Below are 16,693 nucleotides of genomic sequence, written 5' to 3' on the forward strand. Positions count from 1 at the left end.
AACCACTCCAGATAAGATCATGCCTAACATTGTCCCTGTAGTCCTTGGAAGTTCCACTAAGCTGTCAGAAAACTTTGTCTTTGTGTGTGTTTTAGGGCAGAAGTTCAGGGAGAATAGGAAAAAAAAAAAAGAGAGAGAGAGAGAGAGAGATTGAGGGATAAAATGAACTCATGTCAAGGATGATGGAGCTTGAAAAAGTGGGTACAGAATAAAGGTAAGAAGCATCTCCAGAAGGTGAATTAATTTTTTTTTCCTATTCTACGGTTTAAGTTGCAATTTTTTTTTTTTTTTTTAATTTCAAGTCTCCATAATAATCATAATTGAACAGCTTTACTTCTTGAGAAATGGATGCTGTTAGGTGAAAAATAGGTTTAGCTGGTGTCTTTAGAAAAAAAATGATTCAAATATTGGTGTACAGATTCAGGCAGGCAGGAAGATGACACAGCTTTCTACATGGCTGACATTTAAGGTTTTTTTTTCTTCTACCCTTTCCACAATAATCTCATCAAGACCTTAGATAAATTCAGCAAGTTGTCAAGAGGACACAAAATTAATTAGATCACATCTACATCTATGGCTGCACTGTGAAAGAACAGTTACAACACAGCTTCTTTAGCCTTGCTCCCTGGCCCCAAAACATACTCACACAAGGAAACTTCACATCACCTATTATTAAAGAGCCATAGGATCTGATCTGCTTACCATATCATTTCCTCCATTCTTCGAAGAAAAGCTAGAATCTACAAATAGATCCCTTTCTTGGTAGGTAACAAGAAATAGTAATATAGGAAAAATAAATGGTGGCACCTTGGATTATATTATCATTTCCCTACCAGACCCTCTTGATTTCAAAATATGCTCTGGATGAAAAGCCTGGCATATGCCATGCAACCTAATGCTTTAACTAAAATGACAGAGACACCCAAATTTGGAGTTTAGGTTGCCTGGGACTTTGTCTAGCTCTTAACTTGGCATGGAATATCTACTAGGAAAATGTCTGTGATGTATAGTTAACAGATAATTTACAACCACAATTGATGCAAAATTTGATTCTCCAAATTTATCTTGTATATATAATCAATTACATAATCTGACTGAACGATGAATTTATTATCTGCCATCTATCCAACTATAAGAAGGAGCTCTGGTGGCACAGTGGATAAGGCATTTGGCTGCTAACCAGAAGGTCAGTGACTCAAACCTACCAGATGCTCTGCAGGAGGAAGATGAAGCAATCTAATTCTGAAAATATTCATAGCCTTGGAAACCCAATGGGTGTCACTATGAGTTGGAATCAACTTGATGGCAGTGGAGGTGGCATAGTGTCTAAGGCATTTGACTGCTAACCAGAAGGCTGGCAGTTCAAACCCACCTGCCACTCCTCTGAAGGAATGTTGGGCAATCTACTTCTGTAGAGATACTGCCTTGGAAACCCAAGGAGGGTTCACTATAAGTTAGATACAACTTGATGGTAGTGAGTTTGGTTTTTGGGTTATAAGAGGTAGGTGGTGGTTCAGCGGTAGAATTCTCAGTATCCACGTGGGAGACCCAGGTTTGGTACTGGCCAATGCATCTCGAGCACCACCCCCACCCATGTGTGTCAGTGGAGGCTTGTGTGCTGCTGTGATGCTGAACAGGTTTCAGCAAAGCTTGTAGACTAAGGTAGACTAGGCAGAAATGCCTGAAGATCTACATCAACAAAACCAGACAATGAAAAACTCACTGGATCACAACAGGCTGATCTCATTTTGCATGGAGTTGCTATGTGTGAGTCTGAGGTCAACTTGATTGCAGCTAACAAGTATTTACCAATCTACCTACCCTTATCTACCTGTCTCTGTCTGCTGGCCTGCCTGCCTATCAATCAACCTACCCTCTATCTATCCACCCATAGCTATCTATATATCTATCCATCCATTCATCCTTCCATGCCCCCCTTCATCTTTTTCTTCCCACCACTTCCCTTCACTATCTATAGCCCACAGCCTAAACTCCTTAGCATGACATTTAAAGCTCCAGACAACCTTTCCCATTTCAGTTCCCATTCTGGCCCATACACTTTGTCACTTTAGTCACAGCACACTACTTGCCTCTTTATCACTGCACTCTACTTTTATAGCTTTGTGTCTTGGCCATGCTATTGATTCAGCTTGGACTGTCATTCTTACCCCTTTTCTTCAGCTTGGACTGTCATTCTTACCCATTCTGCTCCTCCAAGACTCTATGAGGCCCCTCCCTAGACCCCATATGGAATTAAGTTGTGTCTTGCCTTATCAATGCTCTCCCACCCCTCTTTTGTTCTCTTTTGTTCTCTCACTCTCGAGCTTCAACCTGACCCATCAGCTACTAAAAGGTTATCTACGTGCATGTTCATTAAACTGTAAGCTCCCTGAGTGTCTGGTTATGTTCAAGTCAGTATCTGTGATAACTTTCAATGTAAGAATTAAGTATAGCAGATATTTGCTGAATGTCTGTTGAATGAATGAAGAAACAAAGTTAAATGAATCTTTGAAACCAAGATTGCTGTCACCATTGTCAAATTACTGTTTTGTAGTGCTTTCTGGATTTCAGTTTTCTGGAATCGTATTTCTTCCAAAACCATGGAAATAATAAATGAAAATAAACTAACACAAGATGCAACCATATCATTTAAGAATGAAATGCTCCTCTCACATGTCCATGGAATAACTTCTCAGCAACCTCATCAATAGGATTGCCAGATTTAGCAAATAATATTACAGGACGCCCAGTAAAATTTATACTTTGGATAAGCCATGAAATACATTTTAGTGTAACTATGCCCTATGCAATATTTGGGGCAGAGTACACTAAAATATTACTTATAGTTTATTTGAAATTCAAATTAACTGGCCATCTTATATTTTATACTCTTACACCCACAAACAATGTACTTCTAATGACTCCCGCAGATATTCTTAAGACCCTCTTTCAATTTTTGGAGATTAAAATCACTTAAAAGAGAGGAATAAAAATTATATGAAATATTTATGTGGTAGGCATAAGACAATTTACAAACCAAAAATTAAAACAAAATAAAAACCTTATAGATTAAATTTATAGAATTGTATTTTAATTATCGGCAACAACAGCAGCTTATACATCACATCTTTAATGACCTTTGAAGGATACCTTGCCTCTAGAGCTCAAACACAGAAACAAATTAACTCTAGTTCAAAACAGTTCTTTGAACAACAGTGACACCTCTTAGTGTTCCCAGAAGTTCCTGAGTGCTGTAAACAGTTAACGAGTTACACTGTTCACTGAAAGGTGGTGGTTTGAGTCCACCCAGACTCTTCTCTGAAGAAAGGCCAGGGGATCTACTTCTGAAAAATGAGTCACTGAAAACCCTAGAGAGCACAGTTCGACCCTGACACACATGGCAGCTCCTTCCCTCTGACCAGGCATGTTTCTATCGAGTTCAGTTATTTTTCTATTATTAAGGGGCCATCTGTAATCCTTTCCTTTCTACTAGTAGTTCTCCCCATAGGACAGAATCCCTTTCTCTGAATAATTCTTTGGAAACTTCCTGGCTCTACCATCACACTTATAAATGTCTGTGATACTACTGGTTTTACTAATAAAATCCACATGAATTTTTTTTTCTCTCTCTATATATACATACACACACATATAAAAGCTCAGGCTGTTGAGCAAAGGCCCGATTTTGGCAACATGTCCACAAAAGAGTAAAATATGAATCCTATACAAAGCATCCCCTCACTTTTCTCATCCACCCTGTTGAGTGATATATTACTGCTGCAGTATTGGTATTGAAGAAAAGGACTAAAGAAAAGGGGCTGAAAAACTGTTTCAGAGTGCTTTTTTTTTTTTTTTAATGTCCTTACTGTGTTTCAGCCAAGTTGTCTTCAGTTGTCTAACGTATTTTTCTAAAGTCCACGTACATGGTTTCAGTATGTTCATGAAGACAGTGATGGTTGTAAAGGCTTTTTGGTGTGTTTTCACGTCTACTTGTGTTTCATCTGTCTGGCGGTTTGCTATTTCTTGGACAGAAACTATGTCTATCTCTAGTACAGCCTCTAACTGTTTATTGGCATCCAATAATGTGCTGTGGAGCCAGTAATAAATTTTGCTTGAGATGCTCAGAAAACATTTTTGTTATGGTAATGTTGCTAAAGAAATGGCAGAGAAAATTCAGTCTAAGTTTAGGAGTCAGGAAAGAAGGAGAAGCCCATTTTTCTTCCTTTACTAGCATCATCAGGAATGAATTTTCTGTAAATAAAACTACTGACATACAGGTTGATAGGAGCCAAGGAATCACTTTCCTTACTGGGCACACCAGGATGTTTTAAAATCCCACATCCATTCAATTTTAAGCACTGGAGAGTGTTAAGACGCAAAATTAACCGGAGTTCAACTCTATTATCGACTATACTCACCTAAAATTGGATTTCTCAGCCTATTTCTTAATAGAGAAAGCATGGCTCTGAGGGTTTGGGATGCAGAACAGCTAAGTTTGAATGAGAGCAGAGAAAAAGAACATCAAGTATAGGGTATTGCCAGGCCAGGGGAATGCTCTGTATAGCACAACAACTTAACAGATATCGAAAAAAATGGGTGGCACAAGAACAGAAGGTAGACTTTCCCTAAGCCACAATTTGGATAATAACTAGCTGCAATCTATACTTTGGTACTCACTGCTGGTGTGAAGAATACACTTGCCAGATGCTTAACAATCCTAGAGTGAGTGATTTGTTCTAAGTCCATTTTACTCCAAATTCCTACTTGACCAAACTTCCTGTCTCCAGTGACAAAGTTCAATAGTTGGAGAAGGAATCAGAAGAACAATAGATCATCTAACTAATTCACAGTGATGCATTTATTCACTTGGTTTTGCAGTGCTTTGCTAACAGAAGGTATGGCAGTTACAGAATCTCATTCTTCCAAATGGCCTAAACAAAATGCTTGGTAGTGGTTTAATCCTCACTGACTTCTTTATTTGCCCTAGGCCAGAATAACCCAAATGTTAGCCATTCAACCACCAATTTTAGACTTTTTTATGATTGGGTGCTGACCCAAACGTTGGTGTTTAGAACCAATACAGTGGCCCAAGGAAGAAAGGCCTGGCAATCTGCTTCTGTAAAGGTTCCAGCCAAGAGAACCCTATGAGCAGTTCTACTTTATAACACATGGGGTTGCCATGAGTCAGAATTGACTTGACGGTTGATGGTGATGGAGTAATGTCTCCTGCATTAACATTTACTGAAGAGTTTACATGAATGATTTTTTTAAAAAACACTTCAAATAGAAACTTTACATCATCATCAACAGAAAAAAAATCATTTTTCATAGAGAGAAAACCCCAAAAACCAAAGCCACTGCCATTGACTTGATTCCGACTCATGGCGACTCCCATTGGGTTTCCCAGGCGGTATAACACTTTATGGAATTAAATTGCCCCAACTTCCTTCCATGGAGTAGGTGGTGGGTTTGAACCATCAAGCTTCTAGTTAGTGGTCAAATGCCTTAGGCACTACGCCATCAGAGTTCCTTTCATAGATAGAAGATAACCATAAAAATAAAATTAACTGAAAACAGAACAATGTTAAATTCCAGCTAGATCCTGCTGCAAGGTAACACCTCCAGTATAAAAGCCTGCTCTCTGCCAAAAAGGAACAGTAGTAGCAAGTTTAGGGGGTTGATTAAAGATAAAGCACCAAACCGAGACTTTTTCCTGGACTTAACCAAGAAGACTAAAAGAAAAATGGAAACGGTGTAACTTTCCACCATATGATTCAATGTTACTAAAGGTCATGATGTCCCGGTGCCACCTCAATCATCCCATGGAAGGTGTTACATGTCGCATTTGGTGGCTTAACTGCTATAGGCTGCAATGCATTTGCAGAATAAATAATTGATGATAAAGAGAACTGTTGATAAATTCCGTGATTCATAAAATTCTCTCAGGATTGCTGGTGAAATGAGGACAGTATATTCATCATCCTTTATAGACTTCTTGATTCTTACTGGAATATTATTTCCCAAAATAAAAAATTGCTTATACAAATAACTTGTACATTGATTTAAATATATTCAACACATACTTTTTTAATTTAGATTATTCATTTGACCTCTAACTTAAATTGTTTCTAAATCTCTCTTCTCTGTAATGAGCATATTTTCTTGACTCAGTGTCATAATGTGATAATATCTTCCTTTAATGATTTCCCAAAATACACAAGCATACTACAATTTTGACATTTCCAATCAAATGGGAACATTTTTTAGAAAGGCATCTTTCTCTCTCTCTATTGACTGTTTCATCTCTTCAGAGAGCTCACAAGAATCCTATGCAATAAAGTCATTAGGAGATTCCTTCTGTTCATGATGTATTCTTGTGCCCTAATGGCAGTAGTTGGTGTTTCTATTTTGTATTTATACTACACAGCTCTCTTTACAGATCTGGACATGGCTAATTCTCTCACATATCTTTCAGTCTTCTCAGAAACCAGGTCTTATTACACTGTTACTTTTGGTAAGAAACAAGAGGTACAGAAGTGGCTATTTGTTCTCAGTACTATTTAACCTAAAAAAAGAAAGTGTTTATTTCTCTTGCTGTGGAGTGAATGCGAGAGTGTGTGTGTGTGTGGGGGGGGGGGGGGTTACAAGCCCGATCTAAAAATAAACTGGATTTTCTTTCTTTTTCATTTGTAATTAAAGCCCCTTTGTAACTACCCATTACCACCTCAATAGTTATAGAATGAATAAATAATATATATTTTTAAATGTGGCAAAACTAACAAAGAAGTAGCCAGGGCTGCATCTAATTTATCACCTTGGTGATTAAAGGGCTAGCTCGGGAGGCTCCAGACATCTAGGGACCAAGAGATAAAACAGAGCAGTTGGCTATGTTTTTACTAATGAATCTAGGGCTTGAAAGATACCAGGCAATTTTAAAGAAAAGCAGCAAGGACAAGAGACATTAGACAAGGCCAGTAGGGTAATGAAGGGCAAGGCCAGTTACTGAGAGAGAAAATTACTTCATTTTCCATGATAATGCTTCTGCGTGCTTGGCAGGTTTCTTCTGGCGCTTTGTTAGTATGAGTATATATACAAATAGCATCATAAAGCTACTCACAATGTACAGGGAAGAGCCTTGGAACATTCCACAGAGGGACAAAGGGCTTGGGTCTATTATTTTGAAAGGGGGAGGCTAAGGACAATGGTAGCAGAAGAGGGTTAGACTGCCAGGTGAGGGACGGTGCTTTGACAGAATGTGAGGGACGCACAGGATTAAATCAATAAGAAAGACACAGCAAGGAAAAGAAAGAAAAAGACAAGCAAACATACTCTGGAAATGTGGAATTGTTTGGTGAGGAGGTTGGGGGGTTGGTGAAAAAATGACACCAGTGCAGTGGCAGTCAGCCATCCACAGAGCTCTGCACTCATTTGTTCACTAGTCTTTTACAGCAGCCAAAATAAAAAGGGCACCATGCACTTGACTCCTCCTCAGCTGGTCAGTGGATACATTTTCTGCTTAGTGGAGAAATGAGAGGTATTTTAGAAACAATTCCAGAGTATATTTAGCTCCAAAAGCTGGGGCACACAAATGTCACATTCCCATGAGACAAGAGACCCAATGAAAAGAGCACCTGTCAGAGGCCCTCAGAAAACCCATGAAACTCTTGCATCCCAGGAGATGCTGCACACACGGATGTGACATCATCAAGGCACCAACGTCAGGGAATGAAAAGAAGCAAGGGGGTCACAGATTGATTTCAAGTTCAGGGACATCATAATGAGTCAGAAAAGAAACAAGACTTTTCCAAGGGAATCACGCAGTCACCAAGCCATACCACACAGGGCTTGGCAAAACAAAACAAAAGTTTGAAGTAAATCATGAACATTAAAAAGAAAACAATTCATAGCAAAATGGAAATTAAAATCATAAAAGTCATGGTGAAAGGAACATTAAGCTACATCTTTTTTTTGTTTTAAATTTCTGCACAACAACTCATTGGCATTGCCCCATCAAAGTGCATAATCAATAGTTGAAAATCAAACTCAAATTTGACAGGGCAAGGCAAGGAGTTAATAGCACAAGAACAGTGATCATGTAAAACACCCATGCAATCACCTCTGCCACCATTGTCTGACAATATGTAGACTGCTTCCAGCTTCATCAATATTCATAATAAGACCCAGGAGAATGAACAATACTGAATTTTAAAATGATCAGTCAAAGTGTTAATTGGACTCTTTGATAACCTCCATTCCTTGGGGGAGCTAATTATTGGAGAAAATTAACACCACCCCTATCAGTGAAAGGAAGAGAAAATTATTGCAACCAACAGCTAGATATTTGGTTGACATAGTTAATGCTTTACTGGAAAGGCTGGGTTTTGTTTGCTTGTTATTTGTTTTTCCATTTTTCCCAGAAAGTCACAGTGTGCAAACACAGTAATTTTACTGAGCTGTCTCTTCTTGAGAAACCAGCCAAAACCAACACATCTGAGGTCTGGAGCCACACATAACAAATAATGGCACATGCGAGGGCTTGTGACCCATGGAGACAGTTCCACTGACCCAGTACAAATCAGCCTGGTGCTTTCTGAGGATGGTTTAAGTCACAGAGATCCCTCCAACTTAGAGAGGCTGAAGAGAAAGAACTGCTCCCCCCTTTTTAAAAAAGAATTGAAGCAATTTATACTAACAAGAGGAAGCCTACAGAAGAAAAACGTAATCAATTAAAGAGACATACTCAAGAATAAGGAAAAAAGAAGAAAAAAAAAAAAAAAACCCAAACCTAAAAACTTAAGCAGTTGCTGTTGATCAAGTTGATCCCAATTCATGGCAACTTCATGTGTTACAGAGTAGAAGTACACTCAACAGAGTTTTCAAAGCTGTGATCTTTCAGAATCAGAATACTAGGCTTTTTTTCGGAGTTGCCTCTGGGTGGCTTCGAACCGTCAATCTTTTGTTAGTAAACAAGCGCTTGACCACGTGTGCCACCCAGGGATTCCCCAAGAACAAAACAAAAAGGGGTAAATCTTTACATTTTGGCTTGACAAGTAGACCTTGGGTCGAGGAGCAAAAAAGAGGACGGAAATGTTCCATGAACTAGAAAACAGTATATAAAAGTAAAGATGGAAATTTATATGCAGACAACCTTGTAGGTGGAGGTGATAGAGACTGTCTGCTAAGAGTCTCAGTGGCTGCTCTGCCCTTGAGACTCAAATCCTCGCTTGGATGAAACTCTTGAAAACATATAGAAGTAAACAATTCTGAATGGGGGGAAACAGCTCAGGAACATAACTGGTCTTTTCAGTCTCTGATTTACAAGACTGTTTTTTGGACAAGTAAAGGCCTCTTTGGTTGCAGCTGCAACTAAAGTAGGATGTGTTACCAGAAGCAGCAAATGGCGAGAAAAGAGATGACATTTCCTGCCTCTAGTTAAGCAAAGAAAGCAAGGGAGAATTTAGGACAGTTCACAGTAGAGTCCCTTTCATTTAGTGTGCCTTCCTTTCCGTTTTAAATGCATAGCAATTCTGCTTGATTAAATAACATATTTTTGTTTTAGCTGTTATCCTCTAAGGGCAATTACAGTACGTCTGAGGACCTTGGCTCTATTCAAATTCAGCACCATGCAAGAGGGAGAGACGGTACCAGCCAGAAAAGACTCTGCCCTGCTATTTCTCAATTCACTGATTAAAGGGCCTTTACTTAGATTGCATTCACTTGCCAAAGCCCCCACTGTGTTCTATTACATTATGATGGGAAAACAGGGCCCAAAAATCACAGAATGAGGCTAAGAGGAGTGGAAAGGGATTGCAAGAGCCAGCATCTACTTTGCCCCAAGCCACACCTCTTTTGAGTGGAGGAAACTTAGAGGATGTGTTATTTGTTTTGTGTGGTTTCTCCTTGGTCAGGAAATCTTTAGGATCAAAAGCTTTGTAGATTGTTGCATTTTGTTCTGTTTTGATAAACTTTCCATCATAGCTCATTGGAGGTTCCTTTGGTGCTACCCTGATTCAGCTGGAAGCAGTTACATAGTCCTCCCCACTTTTCCCTCCCTTTCCCCCAGAGGAAGAGGTGTTTCCAAGGCCTTACCCTTCTTGTCTTGGTGATTATGGGAAGATACTGCCCCCAGTGGGTCTGTGCTGTCAGGTGAATCGAGCAGATCCTTCCAGTCCAGCATTCCTCCCCTAGACTCATACCCCTCTTGAGCCGTGGAGTCTGACGTGGTGGTGCTAGGCAAGAGGGAACTGGAATGCCCTGTTTTCATCACAAATATAGTTAGGGAAACATCACCAGAGAGACCCACAGTCCTTTTGTTCAGTGGCCAGGAGGGAGGCACCCAAGCTGGCTAAAAGTCTGAAAGGAAATCATGCTAGAAATGACAAGGCTTAGCAGGTGGTGGGTTCAGTGGAAGGATTCAGGCCAGATCCTATCTTTGCCATTCACTGAACGAGCCTCGGGAGATCACTTAACCTTTCTGGGGCTGGGTTTTCCTCCCTGTACGAAGTAGGGATAGTGGCACTTGCCTCTCAGGGTAGTTGGGAGGACAAAATAATGTGTGAAGGCACCTAGGAGTGTCTGACATACACAAGGTGCAAACACACACACACACACACACACACACACACACAAATAGCAGTAGTTTTCTCTGCTAGTCCCCTACAGCACTAAAGGCAGAATAGGTCCACTTTAGGGACACTGTAGATGACTGATCCACAGTAGCGGATGAGACTCTTCTCCATCACAAACAGCTCAGCTGTCCCAAACACTTCTTACGGAAACTTGACTGTGTGTCTGTTCAGCTTCAACTCAACTCCACAGGCATTTCCTTTTCACTGGGATGGAGGCTTCACTGTTACAAGTTGGTGTGGCTGTGCCTTTTGCATCTTATCCCAATAAAAGTAGTTTCATGACTCAAATTGTACTTAGGAGAGGTTTTTGGAGACTTCACGATCATTGACTGGTATGATTCATATTAGACAGGGAGAGATTTTTGGAGATCCAGGGCTGCCTCCCATTGGGTAACTATAGAAAAAGGATATTTAGGATGGGAGTTATGACAGAAACTCTGGGCTTTTCCTGTGACTATATTCCTAAGCTCATCCTTTATCATTCTGTGAGGTTAAATGCAGATTGTATTACATGCTTTGATCTATGCTGTCACAACAATTTCAGGAAGCCTCACTACTTGTTCTCTTTGATAGAAATGAAATATAACTGCTTGTTGACATTCAAGAAGAAACTTTGTTTTATTAAACCAATTTACCTATTGGACAATTTTTACAAAGACACCAGGGTAACTATTGTGAATGTGTAATTGGTGCTTTGGGTAGAAAGTAGGACAGATTCACAATAATACCAAACTAGTTCCACCTTCATTGTGTGATCACAATTATGTGGTAAATAAAGTACTGGCTACCAGAAAGATAGATTATGATGATAAATGCACTGCATTCTTCCCTTTCAAAATTATTATTAGAAATTGGATTTGCAGGAAGCTTTAATATAGCATACTAGAGACAACATGTCTTACAAAGAAGAAAGATTGCTTTTTGTCTTCTTTAAATTTTGCTTAGCAAGAAAACCTATGCCAAAGATTTCTTTCATAGCATTTATGAAGATCCTTTTTGTGTGGAACTTGTTTGGCCCAACATAGCTTCAAATATCTGCTTTGTTGCAAGTAGTTCAGTTCATATGCAACTGCTAAAAACACAGTCATTTCAAACTCAAGGAAGAGCTAAGAGCTACACTTTCCATTTCCACATTTTTGGATTTCACAGCTCATCTCAAAATCCTGATAAGAAGCAGGAAAATCAGCCTAAGAAATGGAAATTCAGAATTTCCTTTATGCCCTTTCTGTTTATATTGAGGTCTGAAACATAGCCTGCATTTTCCATTTCTGAGTTCAGGACAGCTCTAATAAAATATATGGTCTGTCTCAGGCAGAATTCAGCACCCAGCATAAGCAAACAATTAGCAGTAGCTTTGTAGGGAGTTAGAAAGGGAAAGGGAAAGGGGGGGAGGGGGCGGGGAGGAAAACTCTCCTCCAAGTAGCAAGAATTTCTTTTACCTGAATTGATATGCATTTTGAGCACTTTCAATTTAACTGTGTTCAAGGGGCAATTTTATGGTAATGTCGTAAGTATGGTTTAGGGAGAACATTTCTTAATACGGTAATCTAGGGGAAATATATGCCTAAGGGACACATTCTCTGTAGAAAGATTTCCTGGACCATATGCTGCAAATACATGGGAAACTCATTGGTAATGGAAAGCTATGGCTATGAGAGGAAATTAATGTGGACCAGATGGTAGTTAGGTAGGAAAATGTTTAACACAAATGTGAGAAATCAGCCTCTTCTCCCTATCACTGAAGTGTTAGTCTAATACCCACCACATCTCTATTTGCTATATGTAAATCTAGAGAAACGATGCATCAAATTTTCTCAAAAAAGAAAAGAAAAGATATAGCAGATGAGTTTTTTTAAAAACTTGAGCTTGAGGATAGGGAACATGTCTTGGTGGTGAATTAAATAGTTGAAGAGGGTAATAACTGATTCCCCCAAATTTTAGAACCACCATGTAAAAGCTCCATTAAGCAACATCCCTTAGCCTGAAATCTGTCATCAAAGATGTGTATTATCATTTCTTCAACCTTAAAAAATACTAAAAGGAAACCAGGAGCTCTGGTAGCATAGTGGCTAAAGCACTTGACTGCTACCCAGAAGGCTGGCGGTTCAAACCCACCAGCCACTCCTCGGAAGGAAGGTTGGGCAATCCTACTTCCGTAGTGATACTGCCTCGGAAACCCAAGGAGGGGTCGCTATGAGTTGCACATAACAACAACAACAAAAGGAAACCACTTATTCCTTCTTGTAACCTGATTTTAAAGGCTATCTTGTTTTTATACATTTCCTAAGAGATTTTGTAGCCAAAAGAATGCTACAAAAATAATCATTTGTGGATATGGTATGACATGTCAACCAATTTGGACCCTATAATTTTACTTTGTCAGTCTAATAAGAAAAGGTCATACTTTAATCAATGGAGCCATAAAATACGAAGATATAGATATATTTTAAAAGTCAACTTCAATATGCATTATATTGTTTCTCTGTATCTACAAATCATTGTGATTCCAGGTTAGAGACCCTTCAAACTACTCTAACCTATTAACAACCTTTGCAGCCCAATTAGATACAAGGAGACACTAAATCAATATAAGAGACTAGGAAGGAAGGCAAATAATCAGGGTCCAATTCACTAAAAAAGTGTTCTTGCATATGTAACTGGTGTTGCACAGAGATTCTGCCAAGCAGAAAGTCTGCATTGGTGTATTGAAGTTATCCCTTTTCATGAGCTGGGTATTCTCATTCTTCAGTTTACTCTATAGGCCTGCACTGAGCTACTGAGCTTTCTCTGAGGACATGCAAAGAACACAGCTAGAGAATGGACACTTTGGACTTTGAGGTCAGCTTCCAGGTCTATATTTACGATCATATAAATAACAATATGGCCCTTCCTGTGATGCTACAAATCCAGCACCTAGGACAATGAGTGCTTGGAACACAGTACACACTAAAGAATGAACTAATTAAATGCAGAATGAATTAATTAAATCCATTTTGGATCTATTAACTCCAAAGTTAGGAGCCCAGGTGGCATAACAGTCAAAACACTCAGCCGCTAACTGAAAGGTATGCAGTTGGAACTCACCAGTGGATCTGAGGGAGAAAAGACCTCGTGATCCACTCCTATAAAGGTTTCAGCCTAGGAAACCTTACATGAATTCTACTCCATCCTATAGGGTCGCTATGAATAGGAATCTATTTGATGGCACACAAGAACAACTCCAAAATAAGCATCTCTTGTAATAATTTATTTAAAAAAGTCTTCTATTTTTTTTTTTTTTCTAAGCCTGGATGAGCCCCCATTTTAATGGTCAATTAATCATCTAATGACTTCACACTAGATAGATTTAGCCTGAAATAGACAGATCATTAGCTGAAAGGAAACGTTCAATTCTTCTTGAGTTTAATCACAGAAATAGCTGATCAAGAGCTGAAGATGAATGGACACTGTCCTTTAAAGTGTTAATATGGGAGGATTAATAAGTCTGTTCATTTTATAAAGCAAATAAGAGATCTGTAGCTTGGAGAATGATTTTTGTTCATAAAGAGCATCCAATCCTTTAATTATCTATACAAGAGATTACCTGGGAGTCAAAGCTTGTCTTGGTATGATTGATGAATGCTAGGGAGGTTACTGCTTCAATTAGATTCAAGATCTAAATTTCTCAGTATCTGATAAAGAGTATTCAGTTATAGGAACTGATTGCAAAGTATGATATTGCAGAAGAGCAGATGCTAAGTGGGCTCTCTTTCTGAAGGGCAGGTAAGTTAGATGACATTTGTCTCCTGAACAATTTATCTTCTGGTCTTTGATTTTCAATATTCTGGCTTGAATCACAGATGAGAGCATGTTAAAGGTGGACAGACTCTGTGGGCTCATCTGTCCCACCCTGCCTCACGACACAAGTGGGCTGATAGGAGAAACCAAGCAGCACTGTGCTCCATATCTGCACCGATTAGAAATGGAGTGAGACTTTGCATAAAGCTGTGTAATGCATTTGCAACTATTTTGATATATTTCCTTGTATCCTAAATTTGTTTTTCTTTTTCTTTTCTTCATTCTTTTCCTCTCTCTTATTATCTACCCTGATATTTCAATATAGTCCTGGCACTTTTACTTTGTTACAGATCTTAAACACACATACTATACAATATCTATTTATCCATCAAGTTCATAGTCTCCTTTACAATACAGAAGATTAAATTCACTATTAAACTTATGTTTTCAGATTATATTTCAAAAATATATGAAGAGTTTAACATAATAGATATGAGGGGTGGGCTCTGAGAAATGTACATGGAACAGCTACATTTCAACCTTTGTTATAAAGAGCTCAGAATATTCTGTTTGTGGATTGTATAGCTTTGTTTAATATAGTGTCTGTGTATTTCAGAACAGGAACAACGGGCTGAATCCTGTTTGTACATCATTTCTACTGCATCACTACTATTGCTTGTATACATTCTGAAGAAACTGCACTGAAAACCTGCCTAAATGTTCACTCTTGTGAACTTACATTTTGGTAGCTAATTCCAAGCTATATAAGACAGTTTTGTCTAATAGCACCCAAATCTCTACACCTTGTATAGATTTTCCCTCTGTTGTCTTGAAAGCCAGCATTTTGGGACATAGTATCCTCTATCAGCTGAGGAGTTATGCCCTATTAATTATAAGTACTATTCTCTTCTCTTGGATTTACTAATGTCCCAAAGTAATTTTCTCTCTCTCAAGAACTCATTAAATATATTCACAAAATTCCTTAAGGTTGACATATTTCACATTATTTAAAATTTAGGACTCAATCTCACATATCAATGGTTTCGTATAGGCAGAGTGATTTTTGAAGAATTAGTGAATGCTAGAAATAATTTTAGTGAATTGGGGTCCTGAAGAATCTGGTCCATAATGTTTAGGAATGAAAACTATAAGCTGTCACAGGATGAGTCACTTGGAAAATTAAAAAGAAAGAAACCACAAACTGACCATACACTGTGTTGTAAGACATTTCATGATCTGGTAGAGGAGTGGAAATGTCTATAAAAAAAAAATAATAATGGGGATAAAAAAATTAATTAAAGAAGAAATCCAAGATTTGAAAATACGCAAGAGGATTAGTGAAATTGAATTTCCCGGAGAGATTTTTCACTGATATTAAATTATGAGAATAATATCTTCCTTACCATTCAGTGCCACAAATGAATCTGAAAGACAAAAGGGAGGAGAAGGTTATTTAATGTTTTATACTCTACTTAGTGTGACTTACATACTAAATGGGAATGAGCTAATACAAACTCAGCTAACATATGATCCCAAATACTAAGTAAGTGCTTTTTAATTCCTGCTTGTAAAGTAAGATGCCTTATACTCAATCCAATTCCAGTTCCTGCCTTCACACCTCCACATCTCTTCCACCAAGTGAGTTTCCTCAAAGTCAGCATCTTTGCCAAGAGGCAGAGAAAAAGCAAGAGTTGCAGAAGAAATGGGAACTATGATTATATGTCATTCTAAGAATTCAGGCCCTAGTCTATACAGAGACATGTGTGTGGATACAATAAATGACATGTGGACATTGCTTATAAAGCACTTTCTTCCCATCTTTTCTCATTACATCCTTGCACAATCACGCTATGAGGAACTGTCCAGTATCACAATGTTCTGAACTCAACCGTTTTTTCCCCCCCTTGGGAAATTAAAATAAAAGAAACAGAAAACTATCACACACATGAGGCAACATATAAATGTGTCTGCAGGTGCTGCCTGCCTTGCTCAAATCACTGGTCCACTCAGCCTGAGATTTGGCCTCTGACACTAGTTCTTCATGATTTCTTCAATTTTCCTTAAGATTCTGTTAAAAATTTATTGCATAAAATTTATCAAAATCCTCTCTGAATGTCTGTGTGAATAGATATGTTTAATAGAAGCATTTCATGCTCCAGTCGGAGCGTGGAGTGGGGTGAAGCCACTGGGAAAGGCAGGCAGGCTTTAGTTCCTGCCTTGAGCAGCAGTGGGGTTAAAGGTTAAAGGTTAGGGGGCAGGTAGGTCTAGGGGTTTGGTTGCTGATTACC

The 16,693-nt window shown here is 38.7% G+C and overlaps 1 protein-coding gene across 1 annotated transcript in view; it reads right to left on the reverse strand.

Annotated features, from left to right (window-relative positions):
- The window catches only part of SEMA6A (semaphorin 6A), a 73,006-nt gene that overhangs the window by 14,144 nt on the left and 42,169 nt on the right, over positions 1-16,693 (reverse strand). Inside the window, exons 16-18 of the mRNA XM_007956722.2 lie at positions 15,809-15,829; positions 15,612-15,662; positions 10,090-10,254 (exon numbers count right to left, since the gene is read on the reverse strand). Of these exons, the coding sequence (XP_007954913.1) occupies positions 10,090-10,254; positions 15,612-15,662; positions 15,809-15,829 (237 nt within the window). The remainder of the gene's footprint in view (positions 1-10,089; positions 10,255-15,611; positions 15,663-15,808; positions 15,830-16,693) is intronic.

This window comes from Orycteropus afer, unplaced genomic scaffold (assembly GCF_000298275.1).
Source record: "Orycteropus afer afer isolate SDZICR_OR568_19922 unplaced genomic scaffold, OryAfe1.0 scaffold00654, whole genome shotgun sequence".
Classification (NCBI taxonomy): Eukaryota; Metazoa; Chordata; class Mammalia; order Tubulidentata; family Orycteropodidae; genus Orycteropus; species Orycteropus afer.